The sequence below is a fragment of the Ahaetulla prasina genome, chromosome 8, assembly GCF_028640845.1.
Source record: "Ahaetulla prasina isolate Xishuangbanna chromosome 8, ASM2864084v1, whole genome shotgun sequence".
Taxonomy (NCBI): domain Eukaryota; kingdom Metazoa; phylum Chordata; class Lepidosauria; order Squamata; family Colubridae; genus Ahaetulla; species Ahaetulla prasina.
Window position 1 is genome coordinate 90,928,132 of NC_080546.1, and position 13,698 is coordinate 90,941,829.

General features: G+C 49.3%; 1 protein-coding gene across 3 annotated transcripts in view; it reads left to right on the plus strand.

The window, feature by feature from the left end:
* HTT (huntingtin) overlaps nt 1-13,698 on the plus strand; it is a 126,412-nt gene that overhangs the window by 92,376 nt on the left and 20,338 nt on the right. For all 3 annotated transcript variants that reach the window (XM_058193447.1, XM_058193446.1, XM_058193448.1), the window contains 8 exons: nt 351-538; nt 953-1,079; nt 2,884-2,984; nt 3,995-4,149; nt 7,852-7,991; nt 9,159-9,241; nt 11,129-11,259; nt 13,321-13,450. In XM_058193447.1, the coding sequence (XP_058049430.1) occupies nt 351-538; nt 953-1,079; nt 2,884-2,984; nt 3,995-4,149; nt 7,852-7,991; nt 9,159-9,241; nt 11,129-11,259; nt 13,321-13,450 (1,055 nt within the window). The remainder of the gene's footprint in view (nt 1-350; nt 539-952; nt 1,080-2,883; nt 2,985-3,994; nt 4,150-7,851; nt 7,992-9,158; nt 9,242-11,128; nt 11,260-13,320; nt 13,451-13,698) is intronic.

The window sequence follows — 13,698 nt, forward strand, 5'->3', positions numbered from 1 at the left end:
AAGATAGGATATATGATAGACATGATGGATGGATGCATGGATGGATGGATGCATGGATGGATAGGATGGATGGATGGATAGGATACATGATAGACATGATGGATGGATGGATAGGATGGATGGATGGATGGATAGGATACATGATAGACTTGATGGATGGATGGATGGTTGGATGGATGGATGGATAGGATGGATCGATGAATGGATAAGATAGGATACATGATAGACATGATGGATGGATGGATGGATGGATAAGATAAGCAACTGGATGGATAGATGGACGGATACTCCCAGTTCTTAACTTCCACTTCATTTATTATAATAAACGTTTGCTTTATTGTCCGCTTAAGATTCTGAGTCCATTACGGCAACTTGTGAAGTGGTAGCCGAGTTGGTGGAATGCCTGCAGTCTGTCTTGGCCTTGGGGCACAAGAAGAACACCCCCATCCCCGCATTCCTGACGCCAGTTCTGAGGAACATCATCATCAGCCTGTCTCGGCTGCCATTAGTCAACAGCTACGCTCGGGTTCCCCACCTGGTACGTATTGAACCAGGAAGCTGAAGAAGTTTTCCTGCTTAGTCCTTTCTTGTTTTCAAAGGAACGGAGCCACAACATTCATATTCTGAGATGCCTATATTTATTATTGCAAACACGTGCTTCTTTTTAATGACCTGCCTTTATTCATGCCCCAAAAAGCACAGCTTCCAATTCGCCAGTATTAGTATACAGGTAGTCCTTGACATACGACCACAATGGAGCCCAAAATTTATATGGCTGAGTGAGACGTTTGTTAACTGAGTTTTGCTCCATTTTATCACCTTTCTTGCCACAGTTGTGGTGGTGGTGTTTTTTTCCAGAGATGTTGTAACTTTGAACGGGCACTGAGTGAGCTGTTGTAATACAAGGACAACTGGGCTTAACTATTTCTTCACCCCTTCTGTGTCGTGATAGGTCTGGAAATTGGGCTGGTCCCCAAAGCCGACGGGTGAATTCAGGACGACGTTTCCAGAAATCCCGGTGGAATTTCTCCAAGAGAGAGAAGTCTTCAAAGAATTTATCTACCGAATTAACACACTGGGTAAGTCCGGAGACCGGAGATGAGTTTCAGTCCTGAACGCTGAAGGCTTTTGGTACGGGTTGACATTTTAAAATCCCCCGTTAAAAAGTTTTCGTTCTGCGTAAACTTCCCTGCAATTCTCTGCCCTCCTAAACAGCCGTTGTAGTTCTGAAGAGCCAGCTCAGGCAGAGTTCCTCCTCTGAAGATATAGCAACAGCAATAACCCTTAGACTTATATACCCCTCCACAGGGCTTTTACAGCCCTCTCTAAGCGGTTTACAGAGTCGGCCTATTGCCCCCAACAATCTGGCTCCTCATTTTAAAGACCTCGGAAGCAGTGGTGGTATCCTTCCGGTTTAACAACCGGTTCAGTGATCGCGCCCTTTGATTGCACCCACGGTTTGGAGGGATCTTCACTTCCGCGTTTCTTCGGAGGAGTAACACAGCTGATTCGCGCAGCAGTCGGCTCTGCTGTGTGAATCGGCTGAGGAGGTAAAGGTAGGAAAATAGCACGGGTGGGCTGTGGGCCCATCTGATCGTCAGGGCGAACCGGTTCGCTCCTAGCTGATCGTCGGAGCTACTGGTTCTCCTGAACCGGTCCAAACCAGTAGAATGCCACCACTGCTCGGAAGGCTGCAAAGCTGCTGGCAGTCGACAGTCAGCAGAATTAGCCTGCCATAATTCATTCTAAAGACTGTGTAGGGAGGGAGGGAGGGAGGGAGGAAGGAAGGAAGGAAGGAAGGAAGGAAGGAAGGAAGGAAGGAAGGAAGGAAGGAAGGAAGGAAGGAAGGAAGGAAGGAAGGAAGGAAGGAAGGAAGGAAGGAAGGAAGGGGAATAGCACTTAGATTTATATTCCGCTTCCCAGTGCTTTTACAGCTCTCCTTAAGTGGTTTGCAGAGTCAGCCTCTTGCCCCACAACAACCTGGGTCCTCATTTTACCCACCTCGGAAGGATGGAAGGCTGAGTCAACCTTGAGCTGGTCAAGATCAAACTGCTGGCACTGGGCAGAGTTAGCCGCAATACTGCATTCTAACCGCTGGGGAGGGAGGGAGGAAGGAAGGAAGGAAGGAAGGAAGGAAGGAAGGAAGGAAGGAAGGAAGGAAGGGGAATAGCACTTAGACTTATATACCACTTCACAATGCTCTACAGCCCTCTCTAAGCGGTTTACAGAGTCAGCCTCTTGCCCCACAACAACCTGGGTCCTCATTTTACCCACCTCGGAAGGATGGAAGGCTGAGTCAACCTTGAGCTGGTCAAGATCAAACTGCTGGCACTGGGCAGAGTTAGCCGCAATACTGCATTCTAACCGCTGGGGAGGGAGGGAGGGAGGGAGGAAGGAAGGAAGGAAGGAAGGAAGGAAGGAAGGAAGGAAGGAAGGAAGGAAGGAAGGAAGGAAGGAAGGAAGGGGAATAGCACTTAGACTTATATACCACTTCACAATGCTCTACAGCCCTCTCTAAGCGGTTTACAGAGTCAGCCTCTTGCCCCCAACAATCTGGGTCCTCACTTTATCGACCTCTGAAGGACGGAAGGCTGAGTCAACTTTGAGCCGGTCAGGATCGAACTCCTGGCAGTAGACAGAGTCGACCTGCTATACTGCATTCTAACCACTACGCCACCACTGCCCTATTCTGTCCTGTCCAGGGGGTCAGTTTACATCTCCTCTTGATTCAGAGTTGAATTTGTTTCTCATTATTTTGCTGTCCCTCCGGTTTTAAATCAAGAAGCCCAAGAGGCTCTGGATTCTGGAAGGCTAAATATTTATTGATGTGTCGTATTTCTAAAGCCGCCCATCTCACGCGAAGCCTGTGGTTTTCACCCTTAGGGTGGACAAACCGCATGCAGTTTGAGGAAACCTGGGCCAGCCTCCTGGGAGTTCTGGTGACCCAGCCGATCGTCATGGATCAGGAGGAAAACCAGCAAGAGGTAAAATAATCAGGGGTCTTTGGTGCCCTCTGGCCTTGGTGGCACTCTCTGTCTCTTCTCTCTCTCTCTGTCTCTCTCTGTCTCTCTCTCTCTCTCTCTCTCTCACACACACACACACACACAAACACACACAGTGTGTGTCTCTCTCTGTGTCTCACTGTCTCTTGTCTTTTTCTGTTTGTCTTTCTCTCTATCTCTGTCTCTCTCTGTGTGTTTCTCTCTCTGTCTCTCTCTCTGTGTATGTGTCTCTGTCTCTGTCTCTGTCTCTGTCTCTCTCTCTCTCTCTCTCTCTCACACACACACACACAGTGTGTGTGTCGCTCTGTGTCTCATTGTCTCTTGTCTTTTTCTGTTTGTCTTTGTCTCTCTCTGTCTCTCTCTCTCTCTCTGTCCTCTCTCTCACTCTGTGTTTCTCTCTCTGTGTCTCACTGTCTCTGTTTCTTTCTGTTTGTCTTTGTCTCTCTCTATCTCTGTCTCTCTCTCTGTGTTTCTCTCTCTGTCTTTCTGTGTGTCTGTATCTCTCTCTCTCTGTGTGTATCTTTCTCTGTGTCTCATTGTCTCCGTCTATTTCTGTTTGTCTTTGTCTCTCTGTGTCTGTCTGTGTGTGTCTCACTGTCTCTGTTTCTTCCTGTTTGTCTTTGTCTCTCTCTCTCTCTCTCTCTCTCTCTCTCTCTCTGTGTGTGTGTTTCTCTCTGTCTCAGTCTCTCTCTCTCTCCATGTGTGTCTGTCGCTCTCTGTCTTTCTGTGTGTGTATTTCTCTCTGTGTCTCATTGTCTCTGTCTCTTTCTGTTTGTCTTTCTCTGTCTCTGTGTGTCTCTGTTTCTCTCTCTCTCAGTCTCTCTCTCTCTCTCTCTTTTTCCCTCTGTAGAAATGCATCTTTTTCCTAGATAGACATAAACATCTGATTCTTTTCGGAATTTTTCCTGCCCACCCACCCACTGTTAACCCCCCCCCCCACCTAAATTAGTTTGACACCTGTGCCCTTTTTCTGTTTGTTTGTTTGTCTCCAGGAAGACATGGAAAGGACCCAGATCAACGTTCTGGCTGTTCAGGCAATCACCTCCTTGGTGCTGAGCGCCATGACCATCCCAATAGCCGGCAATCCAGCCGTCAGCTGTTTGGAGCAGCAGCCTCGAAACAAAACCCTGAAAGCTCTTGACACCAGGTATATCGGGGTGGGGGTGGGGGTGGGGCGGGGGGGCCCTTTTGCTTCCTTTATCCCTCATTATGCCTTGATTAGGGGAATGAAACCTTATAACCTCCTTGGTTCTGTGATAGTATAATTTGCAAGCCTTCCGGTGGTTTTAGGCAAGTGTCAAAAACCAGAAGCAAGAGAGACTTCCAGGAGAAGATCCAGGAGTGAGCCACAGACTTCCCAGTGGCAGAACAGAATAGAAAAAAGGAGAGGAGAGTGAAGAATAGAAAATAGAATAGAGTAGAATAGAGAATGGGGAGGGGAGGGGAAGGGAAGGGAAAGGGGAAGAGAAGAGAAGAGAAGAGAAGAGAAGAGAAGAGAAGAGAAGAGAAGAGAAGAGAAGAGAAGAGAAGAGAAGGAAGTAAATCAGGGGTGTCCAAACTACGGCCTGCGGGCCAACTGCGGCCCGCGGGTCAGTTTTTATTGGCCCGCAGCAAATTCTCGGTGGACAGTGGGGTGCGGCCCCCGTCCTGGCCCCCAAGGAAGCCGCCGCCCGGTTGCAGATGCGGAGTGGCTCCGCTGAGGCGACCCCCGCCCACCCGGGGCTGCGGGCCGGCCATTCCGCCACTGGGCTGTAGGGGGCGCCCAGGACGCCCATGGCTCCAGCCCGGCCCACCAGACAGAGGAAGAGGCGGGCGGGCGGCGACGCCCATCGTCCCCATGCGGGGCTGCAGCCCCGGAAGCCAGGTGGGCGAGGCGCCTGCTTCCCAGCCCCGCTGGATCCTCTCCGGCGCGGCGCCTGCACGCTCAGGGGCGCTTACTTGTCGCGGATGATGGTCTGCAGCTCCCGGATCTGGTCGCTCATGGGCAGGAGTTTGAGCTGGGCCGCCGCCGATCCCGGCCAGTCGTGGCGTCGCCGTCGCCCGGCGTGGCCGTGGCCTCCTCGGCGCCCTGGCGCCCGCACAGCAGCCGTTCCGCCAGCGCGGCGACGCCGGCTGCCGTCGGCGCTGCTGCTGCTGCTGTCGGGCTCAGGCTGTCACGCTGCCGGGCCGGGGTCGGCGAAGCGCAGCTGCCGAGGCCCGCCCTCGCCGCTCGCCGGCATCCCGGCCTCTGCCCCCGCCGGGCCCACCATGCGCCGGTCGCGGCAAGGCATCGCCTCCATGCGCCGCCGAAGCAGCCGCCGCGGCGCCCCGCCACACGCTCCGCTTTACCTCAGCCGCGGGCCCGTGTGCCGGCCCGTGACGCGGCCGAGCTCGCCCGCTCCCATTGGCCGCCGCGCCTGCCGCTCCGCTCCGCGCCGCCACTCGGCGTTCGGAGGAGGGGCCGGTGCCCGCCCACTCTCGCCCCCTAGTTAGCCCCGTCCCTTTCTGGCCTGGGTGGGAGCCGTGTGGCACACCTGAGTGGCTGCGAGGAAGCGGTGCGGGCCTCGCCTGGGCCTCCCCGGAGTCCCTCCATTGGCTGCTGTGTCTCCCTCAGTGGGAAGAGAGTTCGCGACGGACGGCGGAAAATCCCCAGTAAATACATGCTGGTTGCCAAAAGCTTGACTTTTGATGTAACTGGGGATGCTGCGAAGGTCATAAATGCAAAGACTGGTGGTAAGTCACTTTTTTCAGTGCTGTTGTATTGGTCGCTAAATGAGTGGTTGCAAGCCGAGGATTACTGGTCAGTATTTAGGTCTCTATGTATTTAGGTTTCTATGCCCATAGCCACATCCACTCAGTCACATGAGGAGTTAGCCATGCCCACCAGTCACATGACCACCAAGCCACACCCCAAAATAAGCCACGCCCACAGAACTGGTACAAAAATCCCCCCCCCCCGGTGGCCCGGGCTTTTGCTTATTTTTCTGTATTTGGCCCTCACTCAAAAAACTTTGGACACCCCTGAAGTAAATGGATGAAGTAGGGGTGGGGAAGGGAAGGGAAGGGAATAATGGAATAAATAGAAAAGAAGAGAACAGTTGGAAGGAACCTTGGAGGTCCTCTAATCCAACCCCCTGCTCAGGCAAGAAACCCTATACCACTTCAGACAAACGGTTCTCCAATCTCTTCTTGAGAACCTCAAGTGTTGGAGCACCAACAGCTTCTGAAGGCAACTTTTGTTCCACTCATTAATTGCTAAGAAATTCCTCCTTAGTTCCAGGTTACTTCTCTCCTTGATCAGTTTCCACCCATTGCTTCTTGTCCTGCCTGCAGGTGCTTTGGAGAATAGCTTGACTCCCTCTTCTTTGTGGCAACCCCTGAGATATTGGAAGACTGCTATCATGTCTCCCCTAGTCCTTTTTTTCATCAAACTAGGCATACCCAGTTCCAGCAACTGTTTTTTATATGTTTTTTAGCCTCCAGTCCCCTAATCCTCTTGGTTGCTGTTCTCTGCACTCTTTCCAGAGCGTCAACATCTTTTTTACATCGTGGCGACTTAAGCAGCGGGAGGTCAACCATGAACAAATCCTTTCTAATCCCAACAAGTGATTGAGAAGGATTAAAAGCCGCTTTCTTCCTTTATTTCCTCACTTGCTCTCTCTTCATTTGACCCTGTGTTGTTACATTTATCTAAGGCAGCGTCCCTCCACTTGCGGTACACAGAACCCTGGGGGTGGGGGGGCAAGAGGTCAAAGGGCGTCTGTGTAGGCTTGAAGGACTGCTACAGTTTAAATTTTGAGTTAACTTTCAACGGTCACTACATGAACTGTCGTAAGTTCACTACATGAACTGTCATAATAATAATAATAATAACAACAACAACAACAACAAAACAACAACAACAACAACAACAACAACAACAACAACAACAACAATAATAATAATAATAATAATAATAATAATAATAATAATAATAATTTGTATACTGCCCTTCTCCCGAAGGACTCAGGGCGGTTTACAGCCAGAATAAAAATACAGCAATACATACAATATTAAAAACAAACATTAAAAAACTTATTAAATTTGGCCTAATATTAAAATACAAGAACACTAAAAGTTAATATAAAATTAAAACCCCATAAAATCAGCTAAAAATTGAAATTAAAATTCAAGCCAGTCCAGCAAGACGAAACAAATAAGTCTTAAGTTCGCGGCGAAAGGTCCGAAGGTCAGGTATTTGTCGAAGTCCAGGGGGAAGCTCGTTCCACAGGGTGGGAGCCCCCACAGAGAAGGCTCTTCCCCTGGGGGCCGCCAGTCGACATTGCTTGGCTGACGGCACCCTAAGGTGTCCCTCTCTGTGAGAACGCACCGGTCGCTGGGAGATACAAGATGGCAGTAGGCGGTCCCGTAAATATCCCGGTCCTAAGCAAGGACTAAGCAAGGGCCCTCTGGTGACTCAGGCTGCTAAGACAGTCTGTTATTAACACAGCTGCTTGCAATTACTGCAGGTTCTAGTCCCACCAGGCCCAAGGTTGACTCAGCCTTCCATCCTTTATAAGGTAGGTAAAATGAGGGCCCAGATTGTTGGGGGCAATAAAAGTTGACTTTGTATATAATATACAAATGGATGAAGCAATAAACATAGTGTAAGCCTCCCTGAGTCTTCGGAGAAGGGCGGGATATAAATGCAAATTAAAAAAACAAAAGTTGAGGACTTCCCATAGCCCATTTCAGTTGTAAATGTCATGTGCTTTCAGGGAGGAAAAAAAAAAGGAACACATGTTTTAAAAGGCCTCGCTGAATTGACAGTTTCTCTCTCTCTATTATTATTATTATTATTCAACAATGCATTCTTTCTGCTACATATCAGGTTCGGGAGAAAATTGAACATCATCCGAGGGATTATCGAGCAAGAGATCCAAGAAATGGCGTCTAAAAGAGACAACGTGGCTTCCCACCACGTATACCAGATGTGGGACCCCGTTCCGTCCCTGGCCCCCTCTACTACAGGTAAACAGTGACTCATATATTTGTCAGTATCTCAACAATCGATGCACTACACCAGGGGTCTCCAACCTTGGTCCCTTTAAGACTTGTGGACTTCAACTCCCAGAGTTCCTCAGCCAGCTTTGCTGGCTGAGGGACTCTGGGAGTTGAAGTCCACAAGTCTTAAAGGGACCAAGGTTGGAGACCCCTGCTCTAAAAAGGATGCAAATGACCAGCTGTCTGCAAGGAGTGTAATACTATTTGTATCGGCTGTGCATAAGTTTAGTTCACGTTACATAAGTGAAACTAAATGACGCTATAGTGCGACCACAAACAAAAGAGCCTCGTTCCCAGAATAGCTCGCGCATCTCCCCCCACACCACCCAGCTGTAACAGACAAGCAGAGCTGGTAGCCAGCACCCCCCCCCCCAACCCAATCCACGATGCGCGAGAGGCATGCCCAGATGACGATACACGGCGCGTTACTGTAGAACTGGTGGGCGGTTAGAAAAATTTTACTATTAACAGAGATACAAAAGTGGGCAGTAGGTGTTCTGTTTCCCTCCCCCAATACTCCCAAGAAAGAGTCCGTCAAAGGCCTCCTCTTCTTCTTTATTTACATAGATAAATATCCTGGCCACGTCTACCCACGGGCCTGCCAAGTTTCTGGAGATAACGAGGAAATTATAGATAAGGCCAGAATTACTCACTAATATATTCTTCCCTCCATTGATACAGTTTGCCCGCGCAAATTCATTGCTTTGTCCAAGACAAAAAACCAGGAAGTCCCGCCTCCTATTTATAGTCTCTGCAGATGTCACTGCATGACCATCATTCTTTGGCTTTGTCCCAACGCCTCCTCTGCTGCGTGCGCCGGTCACGTCTGCGCAGCCTTGCATCACTCCAAAACTGTTCTTGGGGCGTTGCCAAATCAGAAGAAGGCTGGAGAGAATCAGGCCTTGCCGGCCCCTCCTCCTCCCTTTGAGTGGGTGCCAGGGAGGGAGAGGGCCCAAGAGAAGCAGGGCTTGCCAGGTCTTCTCCCTCACTTTCTGAATCATCCGAGTCCAGGAGTCCGGGTCCAGGAACCTGGGTCACAACAGTAGGTATAAAAAGGTTGACTACCCCTATTCTAACAGATAAATAAATGGAAACTCCCGGCCATCCTAATTACGTTTTTTCTTTTCATTTCAGGTTCCCTCATCAGCCACGAGAAGCTGCTGCTTCAGATCAATACGGAGCGTGAAATGGGGAATATGACCTACAAACTAGGACAGGTTTGTTCAAGTGCCTTTTAAGTAAAGAAAACAGAGTCGTTTTCGCATCTCTAAAACGTAGGCAGTCCTCGACGTACAGCTGTTCGTTTAGTGACCGTTCAACGTTACAGTATTTATTTATTTATTTATTATTCAAATTTCTATACCGCCCTACCTCCCGAAGGACTCGGGGCGGTTTACAGCCTTATAAAACATAAAGTATAAAATAAATACATGTTAAAACAACATTTAAAAAACTTATTCCATTAGGCCAAATTTAAAACTATAGTTAAAAGTACAAAACCCCGTTTAAAATTAATTTTAAAATTAAACCCTAGGCCAGCCCTGCACAAATAACATGACTTCTGGCCATTTTTTCACACTTAACAACCATTGCACCAAATCACGTGATTTATATTCGGACGGTTGGCAACCGACTCCTATTTTACGACGGTCGCAACGTTCTAGGGGGGGTCACGCGATCTCTGTTTGCGACCTTCTGACAAGCAAAGTCGACGGGGAAAGTCAGCTTCCCTTGACAACTTCAGTGACTTAACAACTTCAGCGACTCGCGTAACAACGGTGGCAAGAAAAGGTCGTGACATTGATTTTAAACACGTGTGCCCACCGAAATTTTGAGCCTCGGTTTTTGGTCGTACGTCGAGAACTACCCGTAAATGGCAGTTTTGGTGTCTTCGTTACTTGACCTATTCTATGCTGTAATTCAGGGTGATGTTTTGTTACGTTGATGTCCGCCTTTAAGGAGCTCAAGAATTGTTTTCAATCTTTTATTTTTTAGCATATTTTTCGGAGTATAAGACGCTCCGGACTATAAGACACACCTACCTTTTTTGGGGAGGGAAACAAGAAAAAAAAATCTGCCTCCCCGCAATTTGTCTCCTTGCAGCAAACAGCAGCCTGTTTCAGTTTCAGTTTCAGCACAGCTTGTGTCGTGTCCCCCTCCCCCTCCGACGACCGGGTCAAGGAGGTCCGTATCAAATGTGGCAACAAAGATTTTGCAGCTTGCCAAATTCCTTCGAGGTTTCTCAGGGCAGGCAAGAGTCCAAGTTGTGACCTTGCTTGACTCAAGGTTGGAATGCCAAAAGCAGGTCCTTTATATAGGCTGTGGGGTGTGGCTCCCTGACTCAGCATTTATCCAGGCCTGCCCCTCCCTTCCTTCTGCTGGCGTCGCCTCTCAGATCTCCGGAAGCGAGGATCCTCCCACTTTGAATTCTCTTCAGCTGGATCTGCTGTCAGTAATTCCAGCACGTGGCTGGCTTCCTGCTCACACGCTGTAGGAGTGAAGTTTATCGGGCTTGTCTGTTCACTCCTGACATCCTGTCCGGGCATGGGGCCAGGGCCGGAGGCTGGAGGAATGACAGGCCATTCATCTTCATTATCAGACTCGGAGTCTGATAACAGGCCCGGGTGGAGACGGGAGGGGCCCGGCTGAGGAGAGGAGGGAGGACGAGGCACAACAGCTTGATTAGCACAAGAAAAAAAAATCTGCCTCTGCCTCCCCACAATTTGTCTCCTTGAAGCAAACAGCAGCCTGTTTCAGTTTCAGCACAGCCTGATTAGCACAAGAAGAAGAAAAAATTTGCCTCCTTGCAGCAAACAGCAGAGGCTCGTGTGGCAATAGGCAATGGCAATCCCTGCAGCCTGAAACAGCTGATCTTCGGGAGGCTGATCCAACCGACAGTCAGCTGCTTGTGCTAACCAGGCTGTGCTGAAGCTGAAACGGGCTGTTTGCTGCAAGGAGGTGAATTGCTGGGAGGCAAAGGCCAAAGGGTGGGCGGGGCTACATTCGGTGTATAAGACGCACCCAAATTTTCACCCTCTTTTATGGGTGAGGGAGAGTGCGTCTTATGCTCCGAAAAATATGGTAATTTTTTTTTTTGCCCGCAGGTCTCCATCCATTCTGTGTGGCTGGGAAATAGCATTACCCCATTGCGGGAAGAAGAATGGGGCGAAGATGAAGATGATGAGAGCGACATGCCAGCCCTTTCTTCGCCCCCCTCCTCCCCCATCAATTCCAGGTATCTCTCTCTTTTTTTTTTTTTTAATTATTCATTTTGTCTCTCTGCGTGTGTCCTTCCGGGAGTTTCCCTTCAGAATAACCTTGAAGCTTTCTGATTTGAGGTGAAATTCCTGTATCTTAATTAGTCACTGCAGGTGGTCCTTGACTGACAGCACTTCATTTAGTGACCGAAGTTACCATTTTTCACACATATGACCTTTTAGCATCCCCACGATCATCAGATTCTCAGTCCTCCAGGTCAGAGCTGAAGAAGCTCTTTGGGTGAGGAAGCGAAATGTCCTCAAAGAAAAAGCAGAAAAGTCCAGTTTGACTCTTGCAACTTTGGACATACATTCCCCATGATCCTGTGATCCAAATTCAGAGTCTTGGCAACTGGCTCACATTTATGACAGTTGCAATATCCCAGAGAATTAAGGGGGTTCCCCTTTGCGACCTTCTGACCAGCAAAGTCAACGGGTGGCGAGAACAGTCATAAAGCGGGGGCAAAATTCACGTTAACAGCTGTCTCACTGAAGTTGTGGTCGTAAGTCGAGGACTGCCTGTAGCTTTTCTTATGACAAAGATGACAAATCCGATTGGTTGGCGTTGCACATTATCGATGTTCCACATAGCACACGTGGATATCTTTGCCCGCAGCTTGAGAAAACTCCGAATATGTATAAGGTAAAGGTAAAGGTTTCCCTCGCACATGCATGCTAGTCCTTCCCGACTCTAGGGGGCGGTGCTCATCTCCGTTTCAAAGCCGAAGAGCCAGCGCTGTCCGAAGACGTCTCCGTGGTCATGTGGCCAGCATGACTCAACGCCAAAGGCGCACGGAATGCTGTTCCCTTCCCAGAAAAGGTGGTCCCTATTTTTCTACTTGCATTTTTTACCTGCTTTCGAACTGCTAGGTTGGCAGAAGCCGGGACACGTCACGGGAGCTCACCCCATTACGCGGCACCAGGGATTCGAACCGCTGAACTGCCGACCTTTCGATCGACAAGCTCAGCGTCTTAGCCACCGAGCCACCGCCTCCCTCTGAATATGTATATACAGTATTAAATAATAGAAAAGCCTCAACCCTCGGCCCCTGAGTAGAAGGAACGAACAAACTGTGGAGAACTAGGCCTGTTTCTAGGTAGGCCGATTTCTGCGCTCGGCACATTTTCTCCAGATCGGTCAGGCAGCAAGTTGCAGTAAAAAGTCTCAACGTGAGATTTTTGCCTGCTTTAGTGACGAAGGCGCTGGGCTAGGAGACAGAATTCTAGTCCTGTCTTAGGAATGAAAGGTGAACTGGGTGATTTTGGGTCAATAGACAATAGAATAACAGAGTTGGAATGGACCTTGGAGGTCTTCTAGTCCAACCCCCTTCTCAAGCAGGAAACCCTAAACCATTTCAGATAAACGGTTATCCAACATCATCTTAAAAACTTCCAGTGTTGGAGCATTCACAACTTCTGGAGGCAAGTGGTTCCACTGATTAATGGTTCTGTCAGGAAATTTCTCCTTAGTTCCAGGTTGCTTCACCTGGTACTGGTAAGTAGATTTCACCCCTGGCTTGTACGGTAGCAGTGACAGAGTTGCAGCTCATAACAAGAGATTTCCGGCACCCCAAACAGCCGAGGTGTGGGGGAATTACGGCCCTTTTTATGACTTGTGGACTTCAACTCCCAGAATTCCTGAACCTGGTAACAAATCATTCGGGGAACCAACCAGCGGCGGGTTGCACATTATGTTGCTACCGGTTTGCCCCGCACTCACGCTCGCTTCGTGCGTGTGTGCGCCCGGTTCGCGCATGTGCCTGCCTTCCACACCTGCGCCCGGCCTCAAATACATCCCTAAATAGGACGACAGAGCTGGGGCGGGTGGGCGAGTGGACAGACCCACCCGCCATTTCTGTTACCGGTTTGGGTGAACTGGTCCGAACCGTCTGAATCCCACCTCTGGAACCAACCCACAAGCTCCGAGAACGGACGTCCACCTCTCATCCTCCACCCGAGTTACAGATATCCGCCACCATCGCAACTCTTCATATTTACAGCGGATTTCTGTCCACTTACTAACTTCTCTTGACTTGTAGGAAGCACCGCGCTGGAGTAGACATTCATTCGTGCTCCCAGTTCCTGCTGGAATTATACAGTCAATGGATTCTCCCGTCCAGCCCAAGCAAGAAGACACCCGTCACCCTCATCAGCGAAGTGGTCCGATCCGTAAGCTTTTAAGTCTTTCCATTCTCGTAAATCACGCTTGGAATTGTTGACCGTACAGATTTGCGTTCAGCGGCAAATAAACACTTTCATTGTTACACTTTTTTTTTTTTTAATTGAAAGAGTTTTAAAAAACAAAAACATTTTCCCCCTTTTTTCCCCCCTCCCTCCCAAAAAAACCCCTTCCCCCCTCCCCCCCCCCCCCCGGCTTCCCGGGTCAATCACAAGGTATTGTTATACATAAACCAAAC